This window comes from Mastomys coucha, unplaced genomic scaffold, assembly GCF_008632895.1.
Source record: "Mastomys coucha isolate ucsf_1 unplaced genomic scaffold, UCSF_Mcou_1 pScaffold13, whole genome shotgun sequence".
Classification (NCBI taxonomy): Eukaryota; Metazoa; Chordata; class Mammalia; order Rodentia; family Muridae; genus Mastomys; species Mastomys coucha.
In genome coordinates this window covers 76,394,836-76,422,281 of record NW_022196895.1, presented here as the reverse complement: position 1 = coordinate 76,422,281, position 27,446 = coordinate 76,394,836, and the positions used below count along the sequence as shown (strand labels likewise).

The window sequence follows — 27,446 nt, the reverse complement described above, 5'->3', positions numbered from 1 at the left end:
AAAAGTGACCGGTCTCATTTAGAACTGAACCTTCACACACAGATACTGGCTTTGCATGGAGCAACTCATACCCAGGATTCTTCTTGCGGGTGTAGTTTTGTTCTTAGCGACATCAGTCCCTGCTTTGGGTCAGGCCTGTGATCACAGAAACTGGCTGGACACAGTTCTGCCCCGGGTGCCTCTCAGGGTCTGACTTCTACCAGGTCCTTGCCAATTCTGGATTTACAATGTGGTTGAGCCAGCTGGGCTGATACTGAGTGGAGGTCGTTTCTGAAGCATGGCTCACCCCCACAGAGCTGTCTAGACGGCTCGTGCCTGGAGCTGAGTTAGTACCTGTGTAACACATTTCATTGTAAGCTGTAGAGCCGTCCTCCTGCCCCTCACCAGGTCCTGAGAGAGAGAGAGTCCTCAGGAAGGGCGGGGCCATAGCTCATCTCATAGATCCAACTTTCGAATGACAGAGGGATGGGTTTCCCTTCCTTCTGTTTTTGTTAAATGCCAGGATGTCCACCGTCCTTCTCATTCTTAGCAGAGCCTCCCCTCCCACAAGGCAGTCTGGGGACCTGCCCAGAAAAGAGCCCGGTACCTGCCTGCACCTCTGATTCCCCCTTAGACGAGAGGATAGAGTGTTGGTAAACTGGACTAGGCCTTCACTAGGAGGCTTTTCTGGGAAGCGCTGTGGTGTTTGTGTGTGTGTGTGTGTGTGTGCCTGTGTGTGTGTAAGGAGAACTTGCTTCAGGAGCCCTATTCCTCCTTGTTTCTTTTGCTACCACAGCTCCACAGGCAACTCATGGCTGTCAGGGCTGTGGACTGCTACAGATGGGGAGCACAATGGGGAGGACTTGAGAGGAGCTGTCCCAGATCCCGCACTGATAAAGACGCCAAGTGCTTGTCTACACGCAGTCTGGACCCTAAGGCACTTCAATCTCCATATGTGCCTGGCCTTCTTGTGTGACTAGGTCCACTCCCCTAGCCACAGATGCCTCCCTTCTTTGACACCCAGGGGTGGCTTGGAGGTCAGCCCCAGATTCTAGGCAGATGGACCTTTATAGACCTTGTTAAGCACACTGCCAGGGACCTATGTCCCACCTCTGTGACATCTAACTCAAGGGAAACACTGGCAGCCCACAGATGCTCTCCCATTCTCTCACATGACCACCTGATCAGATGTGTGCAGCGTCTCTGGCACGAATCCAGCCCAAGCAACCTGGTGTCCAGTGCCCATGGCAGGCACCCATGAGCAGGGGTCCACCGCCTCTCTTGGGGGGGGTGTATCCCTGAAGCACCACTTGAAGATCAGCTCTCCGTTAGCTGTTGTCCTTGGCTCACCTTCTCAAGTCACTTCAGGGTCATCCTGGGGTCACACCTTGGGTCACCTGGACTTGCATGCTAAGTACTGACCTGAAGGACAGTGCTACTCCAGCCAAGAGTGGAGTGGCTTCTGGGCGGAGTACAAGGGTCTCAAGCTGACAGTCTAATTGCCACTGTCATCCTCTGCTGCAATGTCTGTCAGCTTCTTCTGAGGCTCAGCCGCTCCAGCTCCTGCCTCACCTACTCAAGCCAGAAGCCCTGAAGACTAGCATGAGAGAAAAATGGGCTGAGGGAAACAGCAGTATCAACAGCTCTGTTTCCTTCTGTAGAGGCAGAGCCACTGGTGCTTGGGGGGTGGGGGGGTCATGTGACCTACCACTGAGAGGTGAGGAGAAGGCCCACAGAGCAACAAGCCACAACTTATCCCCAGCCCAAGTCTGGGGCAGAACCTCCAGGCCTACAGTGGGGGCCGTTCTGTGCGGGAGGCTGCCCTTCCCAGGAAGCTCCCAATGGAGCCTGGCTTCAGAAGAGTTCCACATTCGTGGCTCCCAGCAGCTGGTGGCGCGGGGGCCTGGTCCTAATGAAGAACAGATGCACATTCCTGCTGGCTCAGACCGTAGCTAAAGATTTTTCCTCAAAATGCAGATATGCTTTCATTTATTCACGGAGAAGCCGGGCCTCCCTCTGTGACATGTGTGTTTGTACGTGGAGTGTGTGTGCCTCTTAAAGAGGCCTTAGTGGTTGGGCAGTCCCTCACGTGGCTGACCTGCTGCCAAACCCCTCCATGCGTAGCGTGTGAAGAGGAGAGACATATTAGAGAAGTCTGTATGCCCATCTTGCACACGGCTTCTGCGGGACAGTGCTGCTGACGGTCACCTGCCAAGGACCTCAGCCACCCAGATGGCTCTCTGATGAAAGAGACTGACTAACAAGAGAACAGTGGCCAGGACATCAGTGGGGAGAGTGGGGTCCCAGGGTCTGCTTGTTGACACTCTCATCATCCTAACTCTCTTGTAGAAACTGAGCCCCCAAGCAGAAGCTTGGAGTCCGCTCTGGCCACAGCCTGGGGGTAGTTCCAGGCCATGGAGGCTTCAGATCTTCTGTGGCTCTTCCCTGCACTGGGGGCCTTCTTGTTAAAAGTGGAGAGGGAGATCTGGGAGGCCCTGTTTGGGGCTGGGGCTCTCCTGGGGCTGTGGGGGTCTCCTGGGGCTGTGGGGGTCTCCTGGGGCTGTGGGGGTCTCCTGGGGCTGTGAGGTCTTCTGGGGCTGTGGGGTCTCCTGGGGCTGTGGGGTCTCCTGGGGCTGTGGGGTCTCCTGGGGCTGTGGGGTCTCCTGGGGCTGCCAGGTCTCCTGAGCCAGGCTGCAGAGTCCTTACTTGGGTGTGTGAGCCAGGAGAGATACATGGAGACACGGTGCGCTTGCCCACAGAAAAGTGTCCTTCTGTTTCAATGGGTCCTGACTTCTCTACTGTCTCAGATGGTCATTCACCTCTGGATCCTCACTAAAGCCAACTCAATGCAGGCTCGGTTTCCATATTAGCAGAACTTACTAGAGTCGTCGTCAGTAGCCGCGTTACAGCAATACCTCCAAGCTGAAGTTTTCACTTTGATTGCTACAAATCCACGGGCCCTCAGGCCCAAAGCTCCTACTGCCGTTTGCAAATAGATTTTTATAGCACGCTAGCGCTGGGGAAGATTCCAAGGAAAATAGTCCTCTTCGTATTAGAACCAGCTGTGACTCTCTCAGCCAGTGACGCACCCTGTTTTTAATTGGGTGGGAGAACCAGGAGAGACAGAGGGGCTCAGTCAGAACGCTGTTTGTTTTGCATGGGGTATCCTAGCCACAGCCTAGTCTACCCATCTGCAACTTATGTTTATTTAACTTTTTCTTTCCTCCTCACAGTTCCAATTATAAAGACAGAACCCACGGACGACTTTGAGCCAGCTCTGACCTGTGGACCAATGAGCCAGGGACTTAGTCCTTTGCCAAGGCCTTACTATAGTCAACAGCTCACCATGCCTCCCGACCCCGGCTCCTGCCTCGTGGCTGGCTTTGCCCCCTGCTCCCAGAGGAACACGCTGATGCCCACACCTCCCAATGCAAGCCCGAAGCTCCATGACCTTTCCTCTCCTGCCTACACCAAGGGCCTCACCAACCCGGGCCACAGTGGTCACCTTGGACTTCAGCCACCAGCTTCGGAGGCCCCCAGCATGCAGGAAGTGCCGAGACCTATGGCCATTCAGCCCCATTCGCCTGAGCAGCCCCCATCCGCCAGGCTACAGCCGCAGGTGAGTCCACATCTGAACAGTAGCTGTCCCCTTGGTCGCCAACAAGTGCTCTGTCCCAACAGCCCCTCTTCTCCACTTCCATCTGCTGCCCACGAGCCAACCTGCTTACAGCCCTCAGCTTTCCCTCCTGACTTGGGCCACCGGCAGCAACAACTGCAGAAGGCTCAAAGAAATGAATCTCCAGCCGTACTGCCAGAGGTGTGTGAGGACAGTGACCATAACTTGGCCCCTATTCCTGTAGTGATCAAGCAAGAGCCCGAGGAGTTGGACCAGTTGTACTTGGATGATGGTAAGTGCCCAAAGCTGAGCAGGTGTGCGCGCAGCCATTGAGTTGGGGAAGGAAGGGAGACACGGGTGGAAGACCGTCCCAAGCTCCGCCTATGTAGAACCGTCTCCAGCCAGCAGGCTGCATATCGGCGGTTCTACCCTGGTAATCTTGGTAAGCCCCGCCGCCTTGAGCCAGATTGGCTCAAACTGAGTTCTCTGACCCTTGGTGTCAAAAAGTAAAGCAAAGGACTGCCCATGTCAATCTCAGATAGTCACAACAGAAAAGGCCTCCCCCGGAGTGTGGCCTTTGTGGTTCAAGCACCCACGTGCTTCTTAGAGAGAAGTGTCTAAGTCAGCGCCTGGTTCAGGACAGTGGTACTGTAGGTGGCCATGTCCAAATGTTCAAATGGGATGGCAGTGTCGGGAGCCAAGCGGATGGGAGCGATGCCAAGGGGCCTCGCTCCACGATGGCTTTCGTCCTTCCAGGGCAGTGCACCTCTGGGCAGCAGCAGACACGAATATTGTGTGTCTAGCTGTACCTAGACTGCCAGTGGTGGGCACAGACTCTCTGAACCCTAAAATTCCTCCACGATGACCAAGTGTGCCTTTGTGGCTCCCCATGGGTTTGCTTAACTCTTCTCCCGGACACCTCGCTGTCCCTGATGAGTAGCGAGATCTTCCTGGCCACGTGACCGTCACAGCGGCCAGATGTGTGACGGAAGGCCAGGAGCACTGCCCACTGGGAGTGGGTTCGGGAGTGTTTTCCAGTTTGCTGTGGTTGGTTGTCTGTGGGAGTTGGGGCTCCCTCTGAGGCCAGCTGGTCTCCCCAGATGTCGGCTGTTTCCCAGCCCAGGTGCCGAGCAGCACACCTGGAACAGGTCCAGCTCCTCCCTGCACCTGGACTCAAGTGAGGCTCAGGATGGCTCCGGGGCTTGCTCAGCTCCCCCCATCCCCACCCCCCACCCCTCCTCTGAGGCTTCCCCTGTGACTCTGCCTGTGAGTCCGACAACCCTTTCATTCCAAAGGAACCTTTGAGAAGAACATTTGAAAGAGGGTGGTATGTCCTGGCTTCTGTGCCTTCTCCTCAATGCCTCAGGCATGGGGGAAGTTGGCTTGGGGTTGAGAGAATATTCCACACTCCCTGTGGACAGGCCCAGTGTTGCCCTACCTCCTTCATCTAAGGCACTTGGTTGACAAGAGCTTATGTTCTAGGGCTGTAAAACTTCTTACTGAATCCCCCTCTGTACTCATAACTCAAAGCTTTAGGGAAATCATTCATGCAAAATATTTTGCTCAAAAGTAGGTTCAATTCTTGAACCTGGAACCAGGTACTCCTCTGTGGTCCATTTGCTGGCCATGTTCATCCACCTCTGAATAGCCCTGATAGACTTGTGGGAGGCTCCAGGCCTCCCTGGGTCTCTTCTGTTTGGATTCATGTTGGAGGACTGTCGCTGTCCTGGGTAACCCTGACAAGTTTCTGTTGTCTTTGACCTACTTACACAGAAGGGCAGGGCTGGGATCCCAGGGATGGTTCCCAGTGTCACTTCCTTAGCATGAAGAGTCTATCTGTGTTCCTGGAACCTGCCCAAAGTGGACACTGTGGCCAGGACGGACACTAGAGTCTGTGTCTAGAGTCCCGCCTTCTACTTGGCCTCAGGGAGTGCTGGTCTGGGCCTGTGGGAGCATTGTCATGTGGTCAGAGGCCACATGACCAGCCAGCCCAGAACTCCCACATCTGGGCAGTGCCCTCTGGCCCAAAGACAGGAAGCTGGTCTTAGCCAGGTTTCCCACTGACCCAGAGGCCACTGTGGCCGACGTCAGACCAGCTTTGTTGTGGGCATTGAATGGGAGCAGGTGAGCCTTTTTGGGGGAGGGGACACTGTGTCCAGGAAGCAACACAGCAGAACTCCGGACTAGGGCTGCCCACTTGTAGCACGGGATGTATTTTTGTTGAATTTTACTGTGTGCCCTGAGAGAACAATTCAGAGTCTCCCATGTTGGGGTGCAAGTAAAGGATACTGACCTAGAAAACAAGAAACGAAGGTTAAGAAGAAGAGCCAAGTGTTAGGCATGGGGACCTGCCCTGGATGCTGTGTCTTTTCCAGTGAGTCTTAGAATTCCCTAGGGAAGGGACAGAGGGTAGAGACAGAGATCACCTCAAAATCTAATTCATGATGTTAGACTCCATTCAGTTTACCCAATGGGGAGACACACACAGAGGAAGAGGGAGATACACTTTATTTGAACGTGGGAAGGTTAGGGGTGATCCTCTCCCAGTCATTTAGGTTGGAGGCAGGGTAGAAGAGGCCCCAGGCTCTGGCTTTCTTCTGGAATCTACCTTGTCAGATGGAAGGGGTGGGTACTCAGTGCCCTCTCCACAGCCCTGTGTCATCTCCCAGGACAGAGTCCCTGTTGGCAGGAACACAGGGATGAACAGTGACCTGGAGGTTCCCAAGCTGCAAGGCAGAGTAAACAATCTAGGAGGCTGATCCCCAGCCAGCCCTTCAGCATCTAGGGTCCTCCTCTAACGATGTCCACCGGCTTCAGGGGCTCACTCGATGCCAGTGCCATCTTATGACTGCCTGGCCTGAGAGGCAGGAGGAGGAGGAGAAGGAGGAGGAGGGAGAGGAGGAGGAAGAGGAGGAAGAGGAGGAGGAGGAGGGAAAGGAGGAGGAGGAGAGAAAGGAGGAAGAAGAGGAGGAGGAAGAGGGAGAGGAGGAGGGAGAGGAGGAGGAGGAGGAAGGAAAGGAGGAGGAGGAGGAGGAGGAAGAGGGAGAGGAGGAGGAGGAAGGAAAGGGGGAGAAAGAGGAGGAAGAGGAGGAGGGAGAGGAGGAAGAAGAGGAGGAGGAGGAGTGGGTTTTAACAGAGACTGTTTTTCATGTGGTTTTTGTTTATTTAGTTGGTTGGTTTGGTTTTTGGCATTTTGATTTTGTTCTCTGGGAACATGAAGAGAAAAGGCAGTTCTAAAATCCGACATCCATGCTTTGAGAGCCTGTGACCCTCCACACACATAAACTCTCAGTCCTGGCATCGTGAGACATCAGGAAGTCAGTGTCTGTGTGCACAGTACATGGTGTGCCCCACACATTAGAATTTGAGGGTGGCACACTTTCCAAATCTCTCCTCATCTCAAGGAGCAATTTAAATTATGGATAGGAAGCAAATCCTTTTCCAGGGGTCTTTTCCGTTTCTACTCTTAAAGTCTCACTGAAAACGTATTTGGCCCACTCAGAAACCTCAGTAATAATTTTCTTTGTTCCAGCAGTCTACATGAGGCTTAAGATTTCGATTTAAACTTTTCATGGTTAGATTTTGAAGGTGCCAGTGCCATGGCTCACACATCATTTTACACGCAGTCTTTTTAAAAAGTTTCCACCAAAGCTGAACGCTGTTTCTGTAAGCTTTGCTTAAATGGCCTGTCACGAGACTGAACTTCGTGGCGTGATCTTCTCGGTCACATACATGAACGTGAGCATCTCCCTTGCACAAAAAGCTTCCACTTCAAGCAAGCACATCTGGAAACTCCTAAAATACCACAGGGCATCTGTGCAGATGGGACCCTGCCACAGAACCGCTTTGGTGCCACGCAGCCAGCCTGCTTCCAGCTTTGTGGCTGGAGCTGCCTACAGGCAGTATGGTCTCGGTCTGTTACTGTGCCCACCCCCCACCCCCCCCACACACAAACACACATGTTTGGTGACTGCCCTGCAGCCCTTGCCACAATCAAGCCTTTCAGCTCCATCAGAGGCTGCTGGGTGTCCAGAAGTCTAGATGTCATTAAAACAACAAGCAGGTAGACAAGGCCTCCCAGCCGTGTCTGCTGGCGGCCTGGGTTTCTTTCACTCTCCCTCCCCTTCTTTCCTGAGCTTAAGCTGCCCTGGAAGAGAACAAAAAGCTTTCCTCATGGAAAGTTTGAGTAAACTGGCAGGGTGCCCAGGCCCAAGCCTTCCCCGTTGCCAGCAATGATGGCGAGAGTGATCAAACATACCAAGCCACGAATACTGCGGACACAGGCCACCCCATGACAGATAGGAGAAAGAATTCAGCTATGCATACATCTCATCAGGCCAATCCCGCATACCCTGGGGTGCCTGCCTGTGAGTTGGGAGGCACAAAGATTATACTACACACCACCAGAGTCTGAGACCGCCGTAGGCAATATAGACTGGGAGGCTGTACAAGTAGCTCTTTGGAGTCCCCAAGGGGAGGGTTCTCCCGACATTCAGGAGTTCACCAGGCCCAGGCCTGTAGCTGTCGCTCCGTGGGGCTTCCAACTGTTCAGCGCAGGGTAAGCAAAACCCCAGAAGGCTGATTCCAAGCTCTCGGGCATAGTGCAGGGCGTCAGGCAAGCCGATGTTGGCTTCAGAATTCCAGTTTATATCTAGATACACTCTTGTAGAGCTGCACTCGACACCAGGCAAATTCTACCAGGGAAGTTGCTGGGAAGTCCCAGAAGGGTTAGTGTGTGCTCCCAGACGGACTGAAGCAGGGATCGGGCACAGACCTGCTGCCACCTGGATGCTCTCTGCCCCTTCCATGCAGGCAGACACAGGCAGGTGGTGAGGGCTGGGAGCTGCCTGCTGAGTCAGACCTTCTAAATAGGGTGTGTTTGGCCACCGTGGACCCTGTGCTGCTGCAGCCGGTAACCTGCAGTCTCAGGGTGTGAGTCGCTGTGCTTTCTGTGGACGACAGGAAGGCAGGAGGGTGGCTGTTCCTCTGCGCAGCTGCCTCTTGAGGCATTAGGTTGGATGGTCTTCTGGGCTGTGTGCCCTCCTTCTAGCTGCTTAGCTTAGGCAGTATATGTCCTCCGTGGAATACTTGGGGTTAGCCTGCATTTTAATTGTGGTGTCATCCCACCGTGTGTGTATTCTACTCACTGGGAGGGGGGATTCGAATGCATCGCCTTTAGATAGTGCTAATCCGTCTGCCAGGCTTGTTTTCCTCCTTAAGTGAAAAGTGTGTGACAAATTTCTACTCCCTGGGAGATCAGTATTGTGAGTGCATGTGAAATGGGGGGGCCCTCCCCCACAGTGTCCTTCCCCCTCCTGGGGCCCACTTACACGACACTCTCTTCCCAAGTCCCCAACACTCCTCCCCTTGAGAAAAACTGGACGTGGGGAGGGGGAGGGGAGCCGGCCAGAGCGAGACTCTTGTCTGTGGCATTAGATGGGGGAGGGACAGCTGGGGTTCCTCCACCCATTCCACCTCCCTCTAAACTCCTGACAACCCCCAATCAGTGTTTGGGCCTCCGAGTTCCCTTGGCACACCTTTTGATAAATGGCAATTCTGATGAAAAACAAAAAAAAGTTTGTGACATTGTTCATTTGAAGGAAGCCAGTAGGGTAGAACAGAAAAGGCCAAAGGGCAGAGCTAGAGAGATTCTGTAAGCCTAAAGATTATGCTAGTTAGTGCCAAAGACCTTATGGAAATCCTCCAAGGCCACGAGGATGCTAGGAGCCATCTTTGGGGTGGCCGTGTGGGTGTTTGTGGCACTTCTGTTTCTCATGGCAAACTCTGACCGGCAGCAACATGTTCACGTGTGGCTGTCCTTCTTGTGTGGAAACACCGCTGTCCTCCTCTGGACGGGTTAAAAATCCTTCCAGAAAATTCCTAGGGGTGTTTCTCCACATCTCTCTGTTTACAGAGCAAGGCACTGCAATCCACACATTCTGACGATTCTGCTGATCTGCGAGCCAGTGAACAATGCACCACTATGCTGGCCCCAGAGCACAAAACCATCAAGCACGGGTGGCATTTAGAAGTATGTCCATCACATTCCAGGAGTTCAGCGGCTGGTAGCCGTCAGGAGTGTGGCTGACTCCCTCTGTGATCTCTGTCACAATTGTTCCTGGAGACTGGCAAGGCCCCCTTACCCACCTGGCACTAGACTTTCCTATTCCTGGAGCAACAGCACTTGTCTAAGGAACCTTCTAGATGTGACGGTGTGTTCTTGCTTCCGGGATCTAGAGGATCCAGGGGAGACGAACATTTACCCAGGTGGAGAAGAACTCTGGTGTCTGGAATTATGAGGGCCCTGTCATCAATGCGGAAAGCATCGTCCTCAGCCCGGTTTGACACATGATGCTGACACACAAGAAACCCAGTGGCAGCAATGGGTGAGTGCGTGGGGCCGCTGGTGGAACTCCTCCCGAGGGACCTTCCTGTGAACAGGAAAAGATGCCATTTTTCACCTCCCTGGGCACAAAAGACAACTGAAGCTTCAAGCAATGTCATTTGACAGTCATGAGTGGCAGATCCTGCATACTGTCTTCCTAAGGCTCAACTCCACCATGGACTATCCCCCTACCCTGAGACGTGCAAGCAGACACTCAGATCTCTGGCATGAGCCAGCCTGGGGAGCTATGGAGGGGCCAGCTGTGTACTGCTTTCTTCAGCACAGGATTCCTGCTGGTTCTCTGAGGTACTCTGGTAGCTGGCAAAGGCTGAAAGAAAGTGGAAGTTCCGAAGCAAGGGAGGAGTGGGGATCTCCGTATGTCCACTGTCCTCAAAGCATCAACAGTGCTGGCAAGTCTGTCATGTCAGCACTTTTAGAATCTAGACATCAAAGGGGGAACACGGCAAGTTGAAAAGCATATGCTCAAGAAACCTGTTTTAGCTCAGGGTCACTTACCCCCATCCTTATCCGGTGGAGCAACACCAGGAGGAATGTCTCCCACCTTACCACGGTGGGAGAGGCTGGACTTCCCCCAAGACCTGTTGTGCAGTCTGAGCTCAGGTTGCTCCCTAAGCTCACTGGACAAGTTCCAGTCTCAGGTATGTTGGAAAACAGCTGCCACCGACTACGCTCCCAGCAATGGCGATGCTGAAGCTATTCAAGGTTATGATGTCGGTGAACAAGAAAGAGACTAGCCAAAGGAGCCAGACAAAGCCCTGCCGTCCTCAGTTGCCTGGATAACTGCACGTGTGCAAATGCGTGTGTACACTCAGGAAAAGACACCAGGTACTCGCCTCTGCTGCCTCGGGACCACACAAGCAGAAGAGAGGTTATCCTGGCCCGAATCCCGCCGTGGAGGGTGTGGCTGAGCATTCGGCCTTTCCTGATAGAAGCTGGAAGATGTCACCATGACTCAGTACCCAAAACAACTTCATGAGCGACTGGCCATCCACAGATCGGCAGCTCGTCAGACCTCTGTCTGAGCCCCAGGAGGGAGGCCTACCGAGCAAATGATTTCTAGGTAGGGAACAGGACACTTAGCATCACCACCCTGCAAGGAATACAGAATCTAAAGAGCTAGTCTAGGAAAGTCAGGCAAGCAAATAAACAAGAGGAAATGCTTCACAGCAACAAGTCCTGAAAAGTGAAAGCTCGGTTCCAGAATCACTGTTATGTGTTACCTATAGTGAGTGCCTAATTTTAAAAAGAAAATAGTTAAAGTTAAAAAAGAAAAAGAAGCTATACAAAGTAACAGAAAAAAAAATATGTCTCAGACATAAGAGGAGAACACAGCAGTAGATACTGTTCCTGTGAGGCCTCAAGTCTTCAGCTAAGCAGCAGAGGCTAAAATTGGCTAAAATTGGCTATGTAGATGTGTCCGAAGAACTAAAGGGAACAACAAAGATAATCACATTGGCGTACAAAAACCATGTCTCGCCAAACTGAGACTATCAACAATAACAGAGACTAACCTTTAAAAAGACCCAAGTAGAAAAATCTTGGATTCTTGGATTTTAAGAGGTCAGCACTCGACCATTTCCCCAGAGGGCTGAACAAAAAGATTTCAGGTGGAAAAGAAGAGTCGACAAACCTGAGGAAAGATCAAACCGTTATCAACTCCGAAAGCAAAAGAGTGAATCAGACTGAGCAGGCCCCTGGCTCAGTGAGTAAGGTACCTGCCTGCCATCAAACCTGACAACCCAGGTTCCAGTCCGGGCATCCACAAAAGTGGAAGGGGAGAATGGACTCCTGCAAGTTCTTCTCTGACCTCCACACATGCGTGCTGTGGCACACGCACGCTTCACAACCTCTGCGTACACGAAGTAAAGGCATAATGTGAAAGCTATTGTTTTAAATAGAGACTTGGGAATATCACAGGCATACGGATGAAAGATGCACACGGAGTGGGACAGGGTCCGACTTATGATACTGTTAAGAGGACTAAGACACTTATGTATAAGTTGACTAAAGCAGTAAGTGCCACATGGTCACCAGCACTGCTGAAGGGAACTTCAGCTCTGAAAATGCAGATGAGCTACATGCCCATCAAGAGACAGTGACAACACAGTAACCTTCTTCAAGCCAGTCTTAAAATACACACAGCCTCTACCAGACCACAAAGGACTGCCCCTAGAAATTGACTAAGCCTGAAAATTAGAATTTCCAAGAGTCAGAATAGCCCAAAGAGTTTTGAAACTGGAAAACAAAGTTAGAGACCTCACACTGGGAGACTTCAAAACTTGCTGCAAGCTATAGAGGCTGGGAAGGCAGCTCAGCAAGTAACAATGCTTGTCATACAAGCATGAGGACCTGAGTTCAAATCCCTCCTAACCCAGACAAGGTCACACAGGTGTCTGTAGCCATGACACTAGGAGTAAAGGGTGAAAAGAAGGGTTGAGGGGGTGGTTGACCACCAGCCTAATCTCCAGGTTTGGTGGGAGATTCTTTCTCAAGGGAGTCAGGCACAGAGTGACAAAGTAGGCCACCCCCTGTGGCTTCCATACATATGCACAGACAAAATCACACAACCAAACATACACCAAACATATACCCTCATGCAAACATAAACCATATACACAAAAAAAATGATTATAAAGCCATAATTCTTAATACAGTGTGGCTTGGGCATAAGATTTATACACCAGTGGAATGGGATCCAAAAATATATCATTAGGTTTATGGTTAAGTGGTTTTTGGCAAGAATATCAAACCATTTGATGAGAATAAAGACTAACCTTTTAAACAAATGTTACCAGGTCAATTATATATTCATATACAGAAAAGCAAACAACACCAAACACATCAGTGTACTGGCATACACGCACACAAACTCAGGGCTCATTGTATACTCAAAAGTTTTTAGAAATTTTTGAGAAAATCTTAAGACTTTCATTGGATTAGTCTTAACTATGACATTCAAAACACAGACGATAAAATAAAAACCTGACAAACTGAGCTTCATCAACATCCAACATGGTTGTGTTTCAAGACACCACTGAAAGAGAAAAGACAAAGGTGAGCACTGGCTGCCCAGGACCACACAGCAGGCTGGTCAAAGTGTCCACAGTCTATAAAGGATGCCTACAGTGCAGCCCAAACGTCCAGAGATCCGAAAGCCATTTCCATATGCAGCCATAAGCCATAAGATGATATTGGGCCAAATATGAGACAATGGTGCACAAGGCTATGTCACTCGGGGATGCGATACTCTGGCTCCAATAGTCCATCCAGGTGCAGTTACAATGTGATCCTCTGGCTCCGATAGTCCATCCAGGTGCAGTTACAGTGTTCCCACCATGATGAAACTACCCCTGGGGACATATTCTTCAAAATATCTCTTCATGCCCTTGAGTAACGCATGATTACATATCATTAGTCATTATGGAATGCAAATTAAAAGTCACAGCAAGATTTCATTAGTGTGACTGTGAATAACAAATTTTGTAGAAGACAATGGGAAAATGGATTCCTGACATATTATTGATAAGAGTCAGGGAGAACAGAAACTGACAGTTTCTTAAAAAGCTAAAGTAAGGTTACCATATAATCCATCCGTTTATTCCTAAATGGTACAAGTGTTCCTTAGAGTTCTTTTTTGTTTCTTTCTTTGTTTGTTTTCATTGAGACAGGGTTTCTCTGTATATCCCTGGCTGTCCTGGAACTCACTTCGTAGACCATGCTGGCCTCGAACTCAGAAATCCACCTGCCTCTGCCTCCCAAGTGCCGGGATTAAAGGCGTGCACCATCACTGCCCACCTTGAAGTTCTTTAGAACAGTTATAATACCCAGCAACTGGTGAATAGTCAGAAGTGTCCTCCCACAGATTCAGGAAGTGGACTCAGGTGGACTTGGAAGCCTGGGGCCGAGTGGAAGATGATAGGCAGGTGGGTCAGCAATCCATGGACCGTGTGTATCAACTGTCCTTGAAAGGACGGTGGACAGAGATCTACCGCAGTGAGAACAAGGGAGCCTCTTCCAGGGACCTTTGGAATCACTTATCAGGATCACATAACTCTAAGTCGGGTGAGGTGGCTCACGCCTGTAATCTAGAAGACAAAAGGATCGCTGTGAGTTCAAGGCCAGCCTTGCCTACACAGGAAGGCCCTGTCTCGAAAAAGAAAAAAAAGCAAACAAAAATTAACTTGTCAATTTACTAAAATATTATTGAATGGTACTTCTGACGCAAGAGAATTACGCCGTATGTAAAATATGCTTTCAAGAGTCTACTGGGACCAGGGTTGCAGATCAGAACCTTCCTGCTTTGTAAAATAAACTCTGTGTGTGATGTGCAGAGAGGTTCACTTTGGACTTGTGTGTGTGGCATAGAACACCTTCTGTGGTCCTGCTTGGAGGTCCTTCTCTGTTTCTGCCATGTGAACCAACTTTGATGGCCGGACATTCTCACAGGAAATGAGCCTGGGAGTCATCACCACAGAGTGCTAGACCGACTTAAGAATCACTTTGGGAAGCTAGGCTGAGGTGTGAACTCCTCAGCCTAGGCCTCATGGTGTGTTCTGATTGGGAGCTTTCTGACTCCAGTTCTGGCGTCTCTGTAATGTCACTTAGATCGGCTGCACGGAGTTTTGAAAAACCCTTTACTGTGTTCGGTTTTTGTTCTGAAGCAGGGCTCTTCCTTCCTTCCAGATTATGGCACGGCCACTGACACTTAAGAGTGTCTGCCCCTGCAGCCCCCAGTCTAGCAAGTCTGATACACAGGACAATGGGCCAGGCATCCAGACCCCCTAGAGGTTATCTGTCACCAAAAGGCTTTGTTCCCAAGCCAGAGGCGGCCCAGGGAGCAATCCCAGTCACTCCCTGGGAGGGGGCGTCTTATCAGCCCTGTTCCCACACTATGAAGTCTTCTCAGATGGAGCCTGTCCCTATCAGGTCTTCCAGCTGTAGATTCAGATATGGTAGGAGGTTGGGGTCTGGAAAACACAGGAGGCCAGGCTCAGGCTCCTCCCAGAGCAGGATGGGAATAAGGAGGGAAAACTCACAGCTGCATCTGACTCAGGGATGTCAGGGATGGGACGTGGGAGTGGTCCCAGCCTGTGGGGGTTGGGTCCTTTGATGGTAGCGCAGGTCACTGGGACTGTGCTCCAAAGAGCCAAGGCTACATTCACACTCAAAGACGGATCTGCTCTGCCCCTCTCCCCAGCCCAGGGCTCCCGCTTTTAAAGCCACTGGTTTGTTAATACCCCTTCTCTTGTTTCTGCTGTAAAGTGGGTGTGTCTACGGTTCAGCCTCAGTTGTCTCCACAAATGACTTTACCAGGTTGTTAAGTTCACCCAGCAAGGACTGGAAAATCCATGGCAGAGGCTCGGGAGCAGAGTTCTTGCAGAGATCATGGCAAGAGAGTCTGAGCTGGGAGGAGCCCTTTACCCAGAGACAGGGCTGGCTTGCCAGGTGACAGGGTGACTTGGTGCTGTATTCAACTGTGTTTTCAGCAGAATGGAGGCTGGGGAAAGAAGTGTGGTGTGTGTGTGTGCTTGATGTGTGTGTGCGTGCTCATGGGTGTGTGTGTGATGTGCGTGCACCTGTGTGTGCATGTGTGCACGTGCATGTATGTGTGATGTGTGTGTGTGTATGTGTGATGTGTATGCAAATGCATGTGTGTGTGCACATGCGTGTGTGTGGTGTTTGTGTGCACACATATGTGTGTGTATGTGTGTGTGTGATGTGCATGTGAGTGCGTGTGTGTTCTGCATGCCGTTTGCTGCCTTTGGTTAGGCTCCCCGCTTTCACTGCATCAAACTTAGACTCTCCTGCATGCGCCCCTTTCCATTTTTTTTCCACAGTAGCTGTTGCCAGCAAGCTGCAAACTACTGTATATCACTCCAGTTTAAGAACCTAAACTTTAAAACAAATTAAACTCTTGTTGACATTGTAATAAAACTCAGAGCGAAGCTGAATGGCTCAGTAAAAGCGAACTTCAATTATTTTTGTGGATTTCAGACTGTTTCCTGGGTTTCCTAGACTCCAGCATGGAGAAGTTATTTCCTCTTGGCAGATGGCTGGAGAGAGAAAAAAAGGTGAAGGAATGGCTGGGGTGAGGTGGCAGGCACTGGCTAGGGCCAAGGAGGAAGCCAGTCTCAGTCACCTGGATATTTGCTCTGGCCTGATCCATATCGTCTGGAGCTAGGGGTGGGGGCACGGAGGGGGGAAGGAGTAAGGAGCCGTGGAGTGAGTCTGCGGTGTGTTTTAACTAAAGAAAGAGGATTGGAGTGTTTGTCAAATCCTGCATGTTAACTAAGTGGTCATGTGGAATTAAAGGAAGTTAAAGGCAGTCTGCCTGCCCTTCTTACCCAAACTCCAGTGAATGGATATAGTAGCTTTCTGACTCACCCCTCTCTGTCTCTCTCTGTGTCTCTGTCTCTCTCTCGCTCAGTCTCTGTCTCTCTGTCTCTCTATGTCTATGTGTCTCTGTCAGTCTGTCTCTCTGTGTCTCTGTTTCTCTGTCTCTCTCTGCATCTCTGTCTCTCTGTCTGTCTCTGTCTCTCTCTGCATCTCTGCCTCTCTCTGTGCCTCTGTCTCTCTCTGCATCTCTGTCTCTCTGTCTCTCTCTGCATCTCTGTCTCTCTGTCTCTCTCTGCATCTCTGTCTCTCTCTGCGCCTCTGTCTCTCTCTGTGTCTCTGTCTCTCTCCCTTCGCTTCTTCCTTCTATATCTTGTCTCTGACTCTACTCCCCTCTCCTTGTATCTCTTACTGTCTCTTTATTACTGTCTCTCTTTTTGTGTCTCTGTTCCTATCTCTCTGACTCTGTTCCTATCTCAATTCCCTTCTTTTTCTCTTCCTGTTTCTCTCTCTCTCTTCATCTCCCACACCATTGCTTTCATTGTCATATTAATTGTAGCGTTTGATTTATTTATGTATTTATTTGTTTATGGAAGAGTATCTTTCTCTTGCTGAATGGAAACAGTGTTTTCCCCAGGACTGAGGGCCAGCTTTCTGTCCTTCCTGCTGTTTCCTGTCATAGTCATGCAGAACTAAAAAGTTCTGCACAGGACATGTGGATGGAGGTCGGGAGATTCATTCATTTAAAGAACATCTTTTGGGAGGTGTGGGGCAGAACTTGGTTCTTACCTGAGTTCCAAGCCAGAGGTGCTGGCCTCTACACGAGACCCTTGTGGTCCCTTCCCCAGCAAGCCACTTCCTGTCCCCTCCTCCTGCTTCCTGTTTGTCTGCTTTCAAGGCCAGGCTGGAAATGGGGTTCATGACCTTCAGTTCCTAATGTGCTAATGTTCGTGAGGCACCAGCTCTGGACTCAGTTCCACTCACAGCTGCTTCTGGGCCCAGGTTGCCACCTCTCCCATATCTAGGAGTTGAGCAAGCTGAGAGCTGACCAGTCAGACAGGGAGCTGACCTTGGGTCAAAGGTGGGCTTGAGCTCAGCAAATACCCTGTGTACCCATGTGGAGGGTAGGAGAAGGTTCTGGGACTTTCCTCAGGCTTTGCTCCCCAGGATCTGTGCAGACATGCATTTCTCTTTGTGCAGCCTGCTGACCAGGACTTGATTCACTCAGAGATCTCTGGTGGCTCATCTAACCTTGCTTCTGCATGTGAACAAACCTTCACGTGGTGTCCCCTGTTTGTGAAGAAGGGGAAATGGAAACTGAGCCCTACAGGCCCTGACTCCACTCCTGGACTCTGTCTCCTTACATGGTGGGGGGAGGGGGGTGGGTAGATGGTCTTATTTTCCCTGTCTCCTTTACTTTGGGATCCATCCCTGTCTCCTATGCCTCCTTACCCAGGAGTCCCTGTACCTACATTCAAAGTTTGTTTGCTCCTACCTCCCCAGTCTCCTCAGAGATCCCTGTCTTCTCACTGGATCTCAGTCAGAGCAGCTACCGCTCACTGTGTGTGGAAGCCCCTATGCTACTTAGGTCAAGGTAAATTACTCACGAAGCCTCAGAATACCTCCGGACCTCAGTCCAAGTCCAGGTAGCCTGCAAACTAATCATTTGCTATCTGTGTGTTGGTCTTTATTCTGAAGGTGTGTTTAAGGTTCCTTAGAGAACAAACTTATGGGAGAAGGGAATGCTAAAATTACAGAACACTGCCAGGAGGGCCTTCAGGAGAAATTCCACAAATGGAGGCGATCGCACCACATGGTTTGTGAAGCCTTACTCAAGCTCTGAGTCTGAGCCTCAGGGAAGAAAGCAAGTGAGCAGCCCTGACTTCACCCCTGCACTGCTGCCACATTTCACCCCTGCCTGCCCGCAGAGTGGCCCACAGACAGGTTACAAAACCAAAATCCAGTCCCGAGAGCTAGCTTGGTCAGTTAAGCATTTGTGGAGAGGATCCAAGTTCCATCCCCAGTGCCTGGGTAACACAGAGGCTCATGGAGATCCCTGTAATCCCAGCACTAGGGAGCCAGACAGACAGACGGATGCTTGGAGCTCACTAGCCAGCCAGCCTGGCTCACTTGGCAAGTTTCCAGGCAGTAAGAGACTCTGTCTCAAAATAAGCTGATGGCATTCAGGAATGATAGCTAAGATTGTTCTCTAGCCTCCACATGTACACGTGCACATGTATAATACACACACACACACAGAGACACACACACAGACACACACACACACACCTTAAGCCCCTTTGACATCACCATTTTAGGTCTCTGAGGCAGTCGAATCACTGACCCCTCTGGAAGCTGGGTGGAGGTAGCGAGTCTAGTTTAGAAGTTCCACACCCAAAATCTGAACAATGGGTGACAGGGAGGGCCATACGCACTGTCCCCATGAGTCAGAAGGGTCAAGCTTCAGCTTTGGACATGAAGGATCTGAGATCACAACAAAACAGGCAGGCTAGATGGGTGGATGGGCCTCCCAGAAGACCACGGTCTCCCCGCCGGCCCCAGATCCCTGTTGGCTTTGGGGTGGGGGCTGTGACGAAGGTGGCTCTGAAGACTGGCCCTCTCCAGGCAGGCTGATAAATCTGGGAGCAGTAGATGAGGAGTTTCCTCAGAGAAGGTATGGGGAGCTTTCAGGCCAGGCACATCCCAGCCTAGGGCCCCTCCATATGATTTCTCACTGGTCTCTGAGAACTGTGCTCAGACAAGGTTTTCCCTATAGGTGGGGCTGAGGTGGTCCTTAAGACCCGTGGTCTTTGGGAGCCAGGGCCCTGCAGTGAGGCCTGGTGTTGGGCAGTTGCTCGTGGCGTGCATTAGCACACAGAGTCAATTAGAGCAGGTGCACACCAGTCCTGTTGATTTGATTTAGGTCTGAGGAAGGCTCCAGTAATGTGCAATTACAAAGAACTTAATGGCCCTTTATACTGAATGCAACTTCCATGGCACCTAATATACTTTGATGAATTGCTCATTATGTGCTGTGTTGGAATAACCTCTGTAAAGATTAATAATTGGATAATCAATACAAAAAATTCAATCTTGGGATTTTTTTTTTTCACTCCAGGGTCAATATGTGCTCAAGATCACAGAGTCTCTTATGCCTGCTTGTTTCTGACTCTTTCTTCCCTCTCCTTGATTTCCAAGTCAGGAACCTCTGCTTTCTGTACAGGTCTTAGACTAATGAAGTAAGGACTGTAACAGGTCGTGTTTGTCAGCAGTTGGTGGCTGGGCAGATTTATCTTCCAAGTGGCTTCAGTAGGGCATGGAGGAGCACACAGGATCCCTGAGGTGTCCTATCGTAGGGGCTTCTGAGAAAGTGGGGAACGGGTACAGGGGATAGACAAGTAGCCTTTATAGATGGCCAGAAAGGTGCAGTGTGGACATGGGTGTACAAGAACACAAGCAGAAGCTGTCGAGGGAGAGAGGTGCCCTGCATCTGGGTGCTAGAGGGCAGCCTGCAGAGTCAGACAGCCTGTGGGAGCCCACAGTTGTACCCTGGGGTGCCTGGCTGTGGCCCAGAAGGGACTAGTAGCCTTGGAAGGAGTTGATATAGGAGGGATATCCTGGCGAAGGATTGTAACCTATCCAAGCTCGGACAGAAGAGCCGACGTGCTGTGTACTCCTGGAGCCTTCAGGAACATCACCAGAGATCAACAGACCCCACTAGTCAGGGTGAAGGAAAGACAATGCCAGGCAGGAGAGGCAGGCTTTGCAGAGTCACAGTCAGAGAGGAGCCCTCCTCCCCTACACCTAGTGATGAGAGAGAAAGACAGGGAGCCTGGGGCTGACAGGCCTCGGGGTAGGGGGCAGGTTCTCTCAGGCAGGAAGTTCTGCACCCCGAGGTATCACTACAGACATCTGGACTTTAGCTGAGATCGAACCCAAGGCCCTGGGAAGGGGGTAAAGTGTATGGTAAGAGGTAAGGGCTCACGGGCTGGACATGGTGACGCGCAACTTCAATCCCAACGCTCGAAAGGCAAAGTCTCTGAGTTCGGGGCCACCCTGGTCGACCTAGTGAGTTCTAGTCTACTCAGTGCTATGTAATAAGAATAAGGAGACCCTGTCTCCAGTTACTTTATGAAAACAGACAGCTATGGTGGTGCATGCCTGCAGTCCTAGCACTGAGGAAGCTCAAGAGAAGCGCTCTTTACCCTCCCCAACCCCAGAAAAGTGTAATAAAATGGCCACCAAGTCCCACTAAATAGCAGCTTGCTATGAACACAGGGCCCTTACTGTGGACGCAGGATGAACCCACCCATCCTGTGCCTCTTAGCTGCAGGGATCCATAGGGCTTTTGCTGAAGAGCCAGGAGCTACAGTAGCAATGTTCAAAAACAGTTACCTAAAAGCCACACTGCCCACCCAAGATGGGACTAAGGAGTGTCATGAGCATCATTTGAATTCCTGTTCCAGTGTCTGAGGATGGGCCAGGCAAGCTATGTCAGCCCCTACAGACTCAGAGCAATCAGGCCCAGCCGCCACCCTGAGGTGACCCATGCTCAGCAGATGAGCTTGAGTGGCTGTTTCAGGTGATCCCAGGGCTCGGGACCTCTGCAGTCAGGATGTGTGCCAGGCTCTAAAGCTGTGGGGCTGGAGGGTAGCAATGTCCTGCTCAGATTAGCCTCTGTATAGGGATTGAGACCCCTGGGGAAGCCAGCAGCAGCTTCAGCCTCTGCACGCACCCTTCTTCCTTCCTCAGTACCATTTGCTACCACATCCTGAGAACCATCACACATCCCCAAACGTCAGTTAGAACGTCACCTTTAGCATCGCCACTTCAGTTTTTAGGAAGCAAATTCATGGAGCCAGAGGTACGGCTCTGTGGTTACCAGCACTGGCCGCTCTTTCAGATTCCTAACAGCTACACGGCTGCTCACAACTAGATGCAACACCAGTCTCAGGGCATCTGATACCTTCTTCTGGCTTCCATAGGTATTCCACGCACGTGGTACAGAGACACATGCAGGCAAGTCACTCATACACATAAAATATAAAGAAAAATGAAACAAATTCATCATCGCTTCCTGGACTCGGCAATATTTGGAATAGTTCAAAAGTGAGGGAATAGAAAGTGTATTTTTCTGGAGGGTGTAGGCTTGGTCTCCTATGGAAATGTGTGTAGGACATCTTGCCAGAGACATAAGAACAGACACAGCTTCAGGCTCTCCTGGTCTCCTCTGTGGACAGCGTCATGGCTATGGGTCAGCCAGAACCTATGAGTGTTCTGACTTGCCTCATACTCATAGAAGATGTGGATGAAACAGGGTCCCTCAGCCCAGGCCATGATCACTATGATAAGTAGAGGACCTTAGCTCAGAAAGATTGAGGATGTCAGTCCATAGGGCAGCGCCAGATCCTAGAACCTGCAGGCATGGTACCCACAGTGCCTTCTCCTCATATGGGAAATGGGTCAGTTACATCAATCAGTGTGTGTGTGTGTTGCCAATCAATGTGTGTGTGTGTGTGTGTGTGTGTGTACACATGTGCGCATGCATGCGCCCATGCCAGAAGTCAACCTTAGGTGTCATTTCTCAGGAGCCACCAACTTTGTTTTTTGAGAGAAAGTCTCTCATTGGCCTAGGACTTTCTGGCTGGCCAGTGGGCCCCAGGCATCGCACCTCTCCATCTGGTGCACACCCCAGCACATGGCTATTTGTGGGGTCCTAGGATTTGAACTCAAGTCCTCATGCTTGCATGACAAGCACTTTACTGACATCTCCCTCACACTCCAGTGCCATCTTGGAGAGGTGCCAATCTTCAAATAAGAGTGGACCTAACAGACAAGTAAGGCAGGTTCCCCCCACACTTCATGTCAAGGACAGGCACACGCCCACTTCATCTGCCCTGCCAAAGGCCAAGGCTGCTGGGTTGTTCAACATCAAATCCCAACGTCTTTCTCTGTCCCTTTTCGTAAGTGACTGCTTATACAAAAGAAAGTGGTCACACCTGACAGAATTACTCATAACTTCTAATCTGAGGCTCTAGTTCAAGGTCAAATGACCCTACCCTACCTCACTCCCCCATAAGCATGGGAAACAGGCAGTCTAGGGCTGTCTGCTTTGCTGAACGAGCAGACCTTCTAAAATCCAGCACCTGACGCTTGCCTCACACTTACCGCTGGTGGGGACCCTCAGCTGGCATCCCCCCAAGCTCCAGGTGAGAACCAGGGCCCTGGAGTGCAGCTTCTGCATCTTGACACGGCTACCTTGACTTTCTCACTCCGTATTTCAAAACAGCACTATGTGAATCCCTCTGTTTCTTCCAATGTGCCAAGAAAGAAGGAGAGCCTGCCATTGTCTTTGCGCCAAGACCCTGGCCCGTGCTGAACAGGCCAGAGCAATTTGAAGAAGCCAAAGTGGAAATTCATACTGGTCGCTCTTCGGGGGCCACAGGCTTTAGTTTCACTTAAACTTTTTTTTTTGTTTTGTTTTGTTTTTCAATTCCGTTAATTCTGTTGAATGGTAATTTCATAATTTGGGGAGATGTGTTTTGTGTTTTCTAATAACCCAAGGAAAGCCCTGGGAGGGAAAAAAAAAAAAGGTACTTGCTGGTGAGTAATTGCTGAATGGAGTTTGGCACAGATAAAATAGCAGCGCAGATGATATGGAAACATTCCCCAGCCTGCATCAGCTGGATGGCCAGGCCTGTGGAATCTCCTGCCACGTGGCCAGCCCCGCTGGAGTTTCCACACGGCTGTCTGCGTGCTCCGGAGTTTTCAGGCTAAATAGGGAAGCAGGCTACCTACGGTAGGAAAATCATTCCGTCTTCACGGCTGACAGTCCCGTGTAGCAGCCGCAGCAGCAGCAGCGCCCGTCAGCGCGCGCCCGGCTCCAGGTGGAGGGTCATGTTTTATTAAAACCGTGACTTGTTGTCACTTGTCCTTCCGCTGTCCCTCTCTCCCCTTCCGAAAATAGCAAGCCCCGTGGCGGTGGCTTATTATGATTAAAAGATAAAAATAAGTAGAGGCCGAGATAGGCGCAGGACACGGAGAGAGGGTGGCCGCCTGCTTTTTAGTGAAAGTTGAGAAGTTGTGCTGCTTCCCAAAGCAACTTTGAGAAAGGCAGAAGCACGAGGTCACATTTGGACATGCCGAAAGTGTGCATTTTCCATGCTGAGGTGGTCACGACACACACTGATAACATGTGTCCCCTGCCTGGTTCACAGACATGGCCTAGACTCGGCCACTGGGCAGTTGTGGGCATACAGGCCGCTGGACACAGGATGATGGCCGATCCAAATGTGCACCTGTGAAGGTGTCTCCCCCATAGACCCTCTAGAGCAGAGGTGTTCAACCTTCCCAAGGTTGCTGTGACCCTTTAATACAGTTCTTCATATTATGATGGCCCCAAACCATACATTCATTTTGTTGCTACTTCCTAACTGCCATTTTGCTAATGTTGATAACTCATAATGTAGAGCTCTGACATGCAGGACAACTGATATACAGCCCCTAGGTCGTGCCTTCTTGAGAAATCTAAAAATTCTAGGAGCATGGACCCATGCCACCCCTGGATGGCACCAGCATGGGATGAACACATCTCTTCCCGCTTGCTGCCCTCTGACCTCAGTTCATGCGGCCTTTTCTCCCTTAGCTCCTGTGTAAATGCAGGGCTTCATGTAAGGCCAGAGTCTGTATACAGAGTCTGGATACACGGTATCTAGAAACAGCAAGAACTCTTCACACAGAAGCTCACTGAGAACACAGAGAGGCAAAGACACGTGTCATGCCCCCTGGAAATGAAAGTTAAGGCAACGGAAATGTGTGTTCACTAAGAGTTTCAGCCGCCATCACCACAGGCCTCTCTCATTCCAAGAACTGTTCCTTTGTAAGCGTTCGAGGCAGCCAATGCAGGCACTTGTTAGAGGTTAGTTATTTAGGAATCGGACTCAGCTTTAGGTATTTCTGGTTCTGCTCACTTAAATCGCTCTCCTCTTAGGCTCCAGGTCTAAGTTTAGCTACAGGTTTTAGTTAAAGGTGCATTTTCTGGGAAGGCTAGCAGATACTTTTTGTAATTACCTTTTAGTCATCAGAATGGGAGAGAATGCCCTTCCTGTCTGGTTTTACTCTTTACAGAGTTATTTTGGCTTTCTCTTAAAAATAAAAATATTCTCAATGGCTTGAAGTCTGGGGAAAACATGCATTTTTCTGTGTCTTGGAGGAAAACGGAGTCAGCAAGTGGCCAAGGCTTTTGTGGAGTGTGTTTATTTATGCAGTGGGTCAACCCACGTGGAAAGGTCCCCCGGACCCCCACATGGTCTGATGTGGGGTTCCGTGGAAAGGGTGAGGACAGAGCTCAGGGGAAGAAGGTGCCTTCGTGCCAGCAGGCGGCCCTTGCTAAGGGTCTTCAGTTTGGGCCCTGGGTTCCTGAGTCTGGAGGCACAAGCAGCTCTGTTCCTTGCTGAAGCCAGAGTCCTTGCTGAAGGGGTAGGCTTTGTGTCACCAAGTGAGCAGTGCCTTCGTTAACAAAGAAAAGTGTTTAGATACCACAGCTGGGGGGGGGGTGTTTTTAAAAGCTTGGCCCTTATCTATGTTTATTAAACATTTAAATGTGAAAGTAATGCTATCACATGGCCTGAAGTTCATGAACCAGAATTCTAATTCTTTAAGTTTGAATCTAGCATCTAAGAACGAGAATCAGGCATCTGAATATCACCCAAAATATTTCTACCTGTCTCTCCCGGTTCCTCATTCTCCGGGCTGAGGGCGGCCCCCTCCCCAGCGCAGTGATATTCAACTGGCCTCTTAATGCGTTTGGGTCACTGCTTGGGTCACTGCTCAGCTTCAGACAGTCCCACCAAGAAAGAGGGACAAATGGAACGTGTGGGCATGTGGGCGTCCAGGTAGAGGTGGCTCAGCTCTGCCAAACCACCATTTTCCCAGTTTGCCCGGATCTCACGGCTACATCTGACAAGAAAGAGGCTTACAAAGCTAACCTTAGCACTGACCTGAAAACCAAGCACGGATGTTTGCTCTGATAACCAAGACACATGTACACGGCTAGGAATCTGGAGGATAACATGCCTAAGCCCAAGGGGAGAGAATGCATAACCTTTGGGTGGCCATGTTGAGCCCTGTGCACAGGCTTGGTGGTGGAGTGCAGTTCTATTCTACTTTGCATTCAGTTCAGACCTCGTGACTTCCAATCCACTGCCGGGGCTTTTCCGCCTTCCCCCTGACAGTCAGCGACTAGAAAATTCACCAGAGAACACTAGTACCCTTGTGACTGTCATAGCTGAGGACTTGGATGAGTGCGGTGGGCATGCTCCATCATTTTGTCCTGGAAAATACTTATGTTCCCTAAGAGAGTCACATCCACTCATCCCATGACAGTCTGGGAGCTCAACACCCATGGACTAGTTCCCACCTGTCCCTGCCTTCCCTCTCCACTTGAGGACCAGCCAGCCTGACCACTAGGATTTGTCTTCAAAGTAAGATTCATAGTGACATAGGACTCCTCAGAGCCACACAAGATGAGCCTCATGAGTTGGTCATCCCATACATGGTGGGCACTCCGGGACATTCAAGGAGTCAGGAGGGAGGTGAGGCAAGGTACTCAGTGGAAGCAGGCAGTCATCACCCTTGATGGGAGATGTAAAGTCAGGGGCCATTTCTTTCTCCATTAGATGACTGAAGGACATTTTTTTAAAAAAAATGGGAGAGCCTGGTGCCAGCTGTCGCCTTCCCTACCACACTACACTTTCCCCATGCCATTTTCCTAGGCCCAGAGTGGGTTTTCTGAAGAAAGGTCTAACCACAGGTTACTCAAGTTTGAGTGAGGCCCCACCTACCCGTAGGTGCTCCCAGGAAATCCATGGTAGAATTGTGCTTACTGCAAACAGTGCCGGGGTATTTTCTCACAGGCATCTGGTGGGCTTAAGCTCTCACCTTCTTCCGAGGGTTTTTTTCGTACCCTCATTCTGGTAGCAGGACATCGCACATCTGGGTGATGAGCTAGACTTCAGATGCCAGCCTTTCTTCTGGGACAGTTTCATTCTGCTGCAGCTCGCAGGGGGATCCCTGCTACTCTCTGCTGAGACACATACATTGCCAGTTTGCAGGGCTGTTGCTAAGGTGTGCGAGGTGGGTGGGGTGAGCCCTCAAAGGGCAGGACTGGAAGATGTCAAATTTTAAAATGAGGCAGGAAGCAGAGGTGTTCCTGCTGAGAAACAGTGGGGTCCTATACAGTGGGAGCCTTTTTTTCTAAAGCATCCCTCATTACATCCCCACTGTTCACACCAAGGAGTTACCTGCCAGACTTAACCCCGCCACACTGCAGCAGAGTGAATGAAGTTTATGAGAGAGGCTGCCAGCAACAAATTCTCCCCAGCACCAGGTTAACTACCTGCATCTCTGGGGTGCATTTGTTCGCTGACTGTCTGCCCAATAGAAGAGAGATACTGACCCTAGCTAGGACTGTCTGACAGCTCAGGCTTGCCTCATGTGGTCCTTGGCTTGCTTACCTCAGTGGGCCCGCCTTTGACCTAAGTACAGGAGAGCTGAGTAAAACAAACCAACAACCCAGCTTTTTAGCCCATCAGAGGCCAGTGCTCAAGGTGAGCTGGCAATGGAGGCACAGCGATGCAGTTGGGGGGGAACAATGGAGGCACAGCGATGCAGTTGGGGGGGACAATGGAGGCACAGCGATGCAGTAGGGGAGTGGGGGAGAAGAAGGTAAATAAAAGCTTTGCCTTAGAGACCGGAACTCTGTGCCTTGGGGAGCTCTGCAAGTTAAAACCTTGAAGATGGGGGATGGGGAGAGAGAGAGTTGGGAGGGTGGAAGTGGCCACAGATCTCAGAAGCCTGTACCCCCTTAGGAACCCTTCTGCTCTCTGTCACTTTCTCAGCAGGCCCTAAGCAACCAATCTAGGTTTTTCCTGAGTTTTCTGGTGCAGTGTATTTTTTAAAATTCTCATCTAACCCATGTGGACTTTGCTCAGGAACACAAGCTGCAGGAGGGGAGAGAGAGCTGGTGGGACTCTACAGGTCGTGGGAGACACAGACCCAGACCCCGGCTCTATAGACCACAGCATCATCACTGGCAGCCGGAGAACAAAGGCT

At 50.7% G+C, this 27,446-nt stretch overlaps 1 protein-coding gene across 6 annotated transcripts in view; it reads left to right on the top strand.

Moving 5' to 3' along the window:
• Positions 1-27,446, top strand: part of Nfatc1 (nuclear factor of activated T cells 1) — a 131,845-nt gene that overhangs the window by 75,344 nt on the left and 29,055 nt on the right. For 4 of the 6 annotated variants that reach the window (XM_031366137.1, XM_031366136.1, XM_031366135.1 and 1 more), the window contains exon 9: positions 3,213-3,887. In XM_031366137.1, the coding sequence (XP_031221997.1) occupies positions 3,213-3,887 (675 nt within the window). The remainder of the gene's footprint in view (positions 1-3,212; positions 3,888-27,446) is intronic. The other 2 variants (XM_031366139.1, XM_031366140.1) reach the window with 1 other exon arrangement.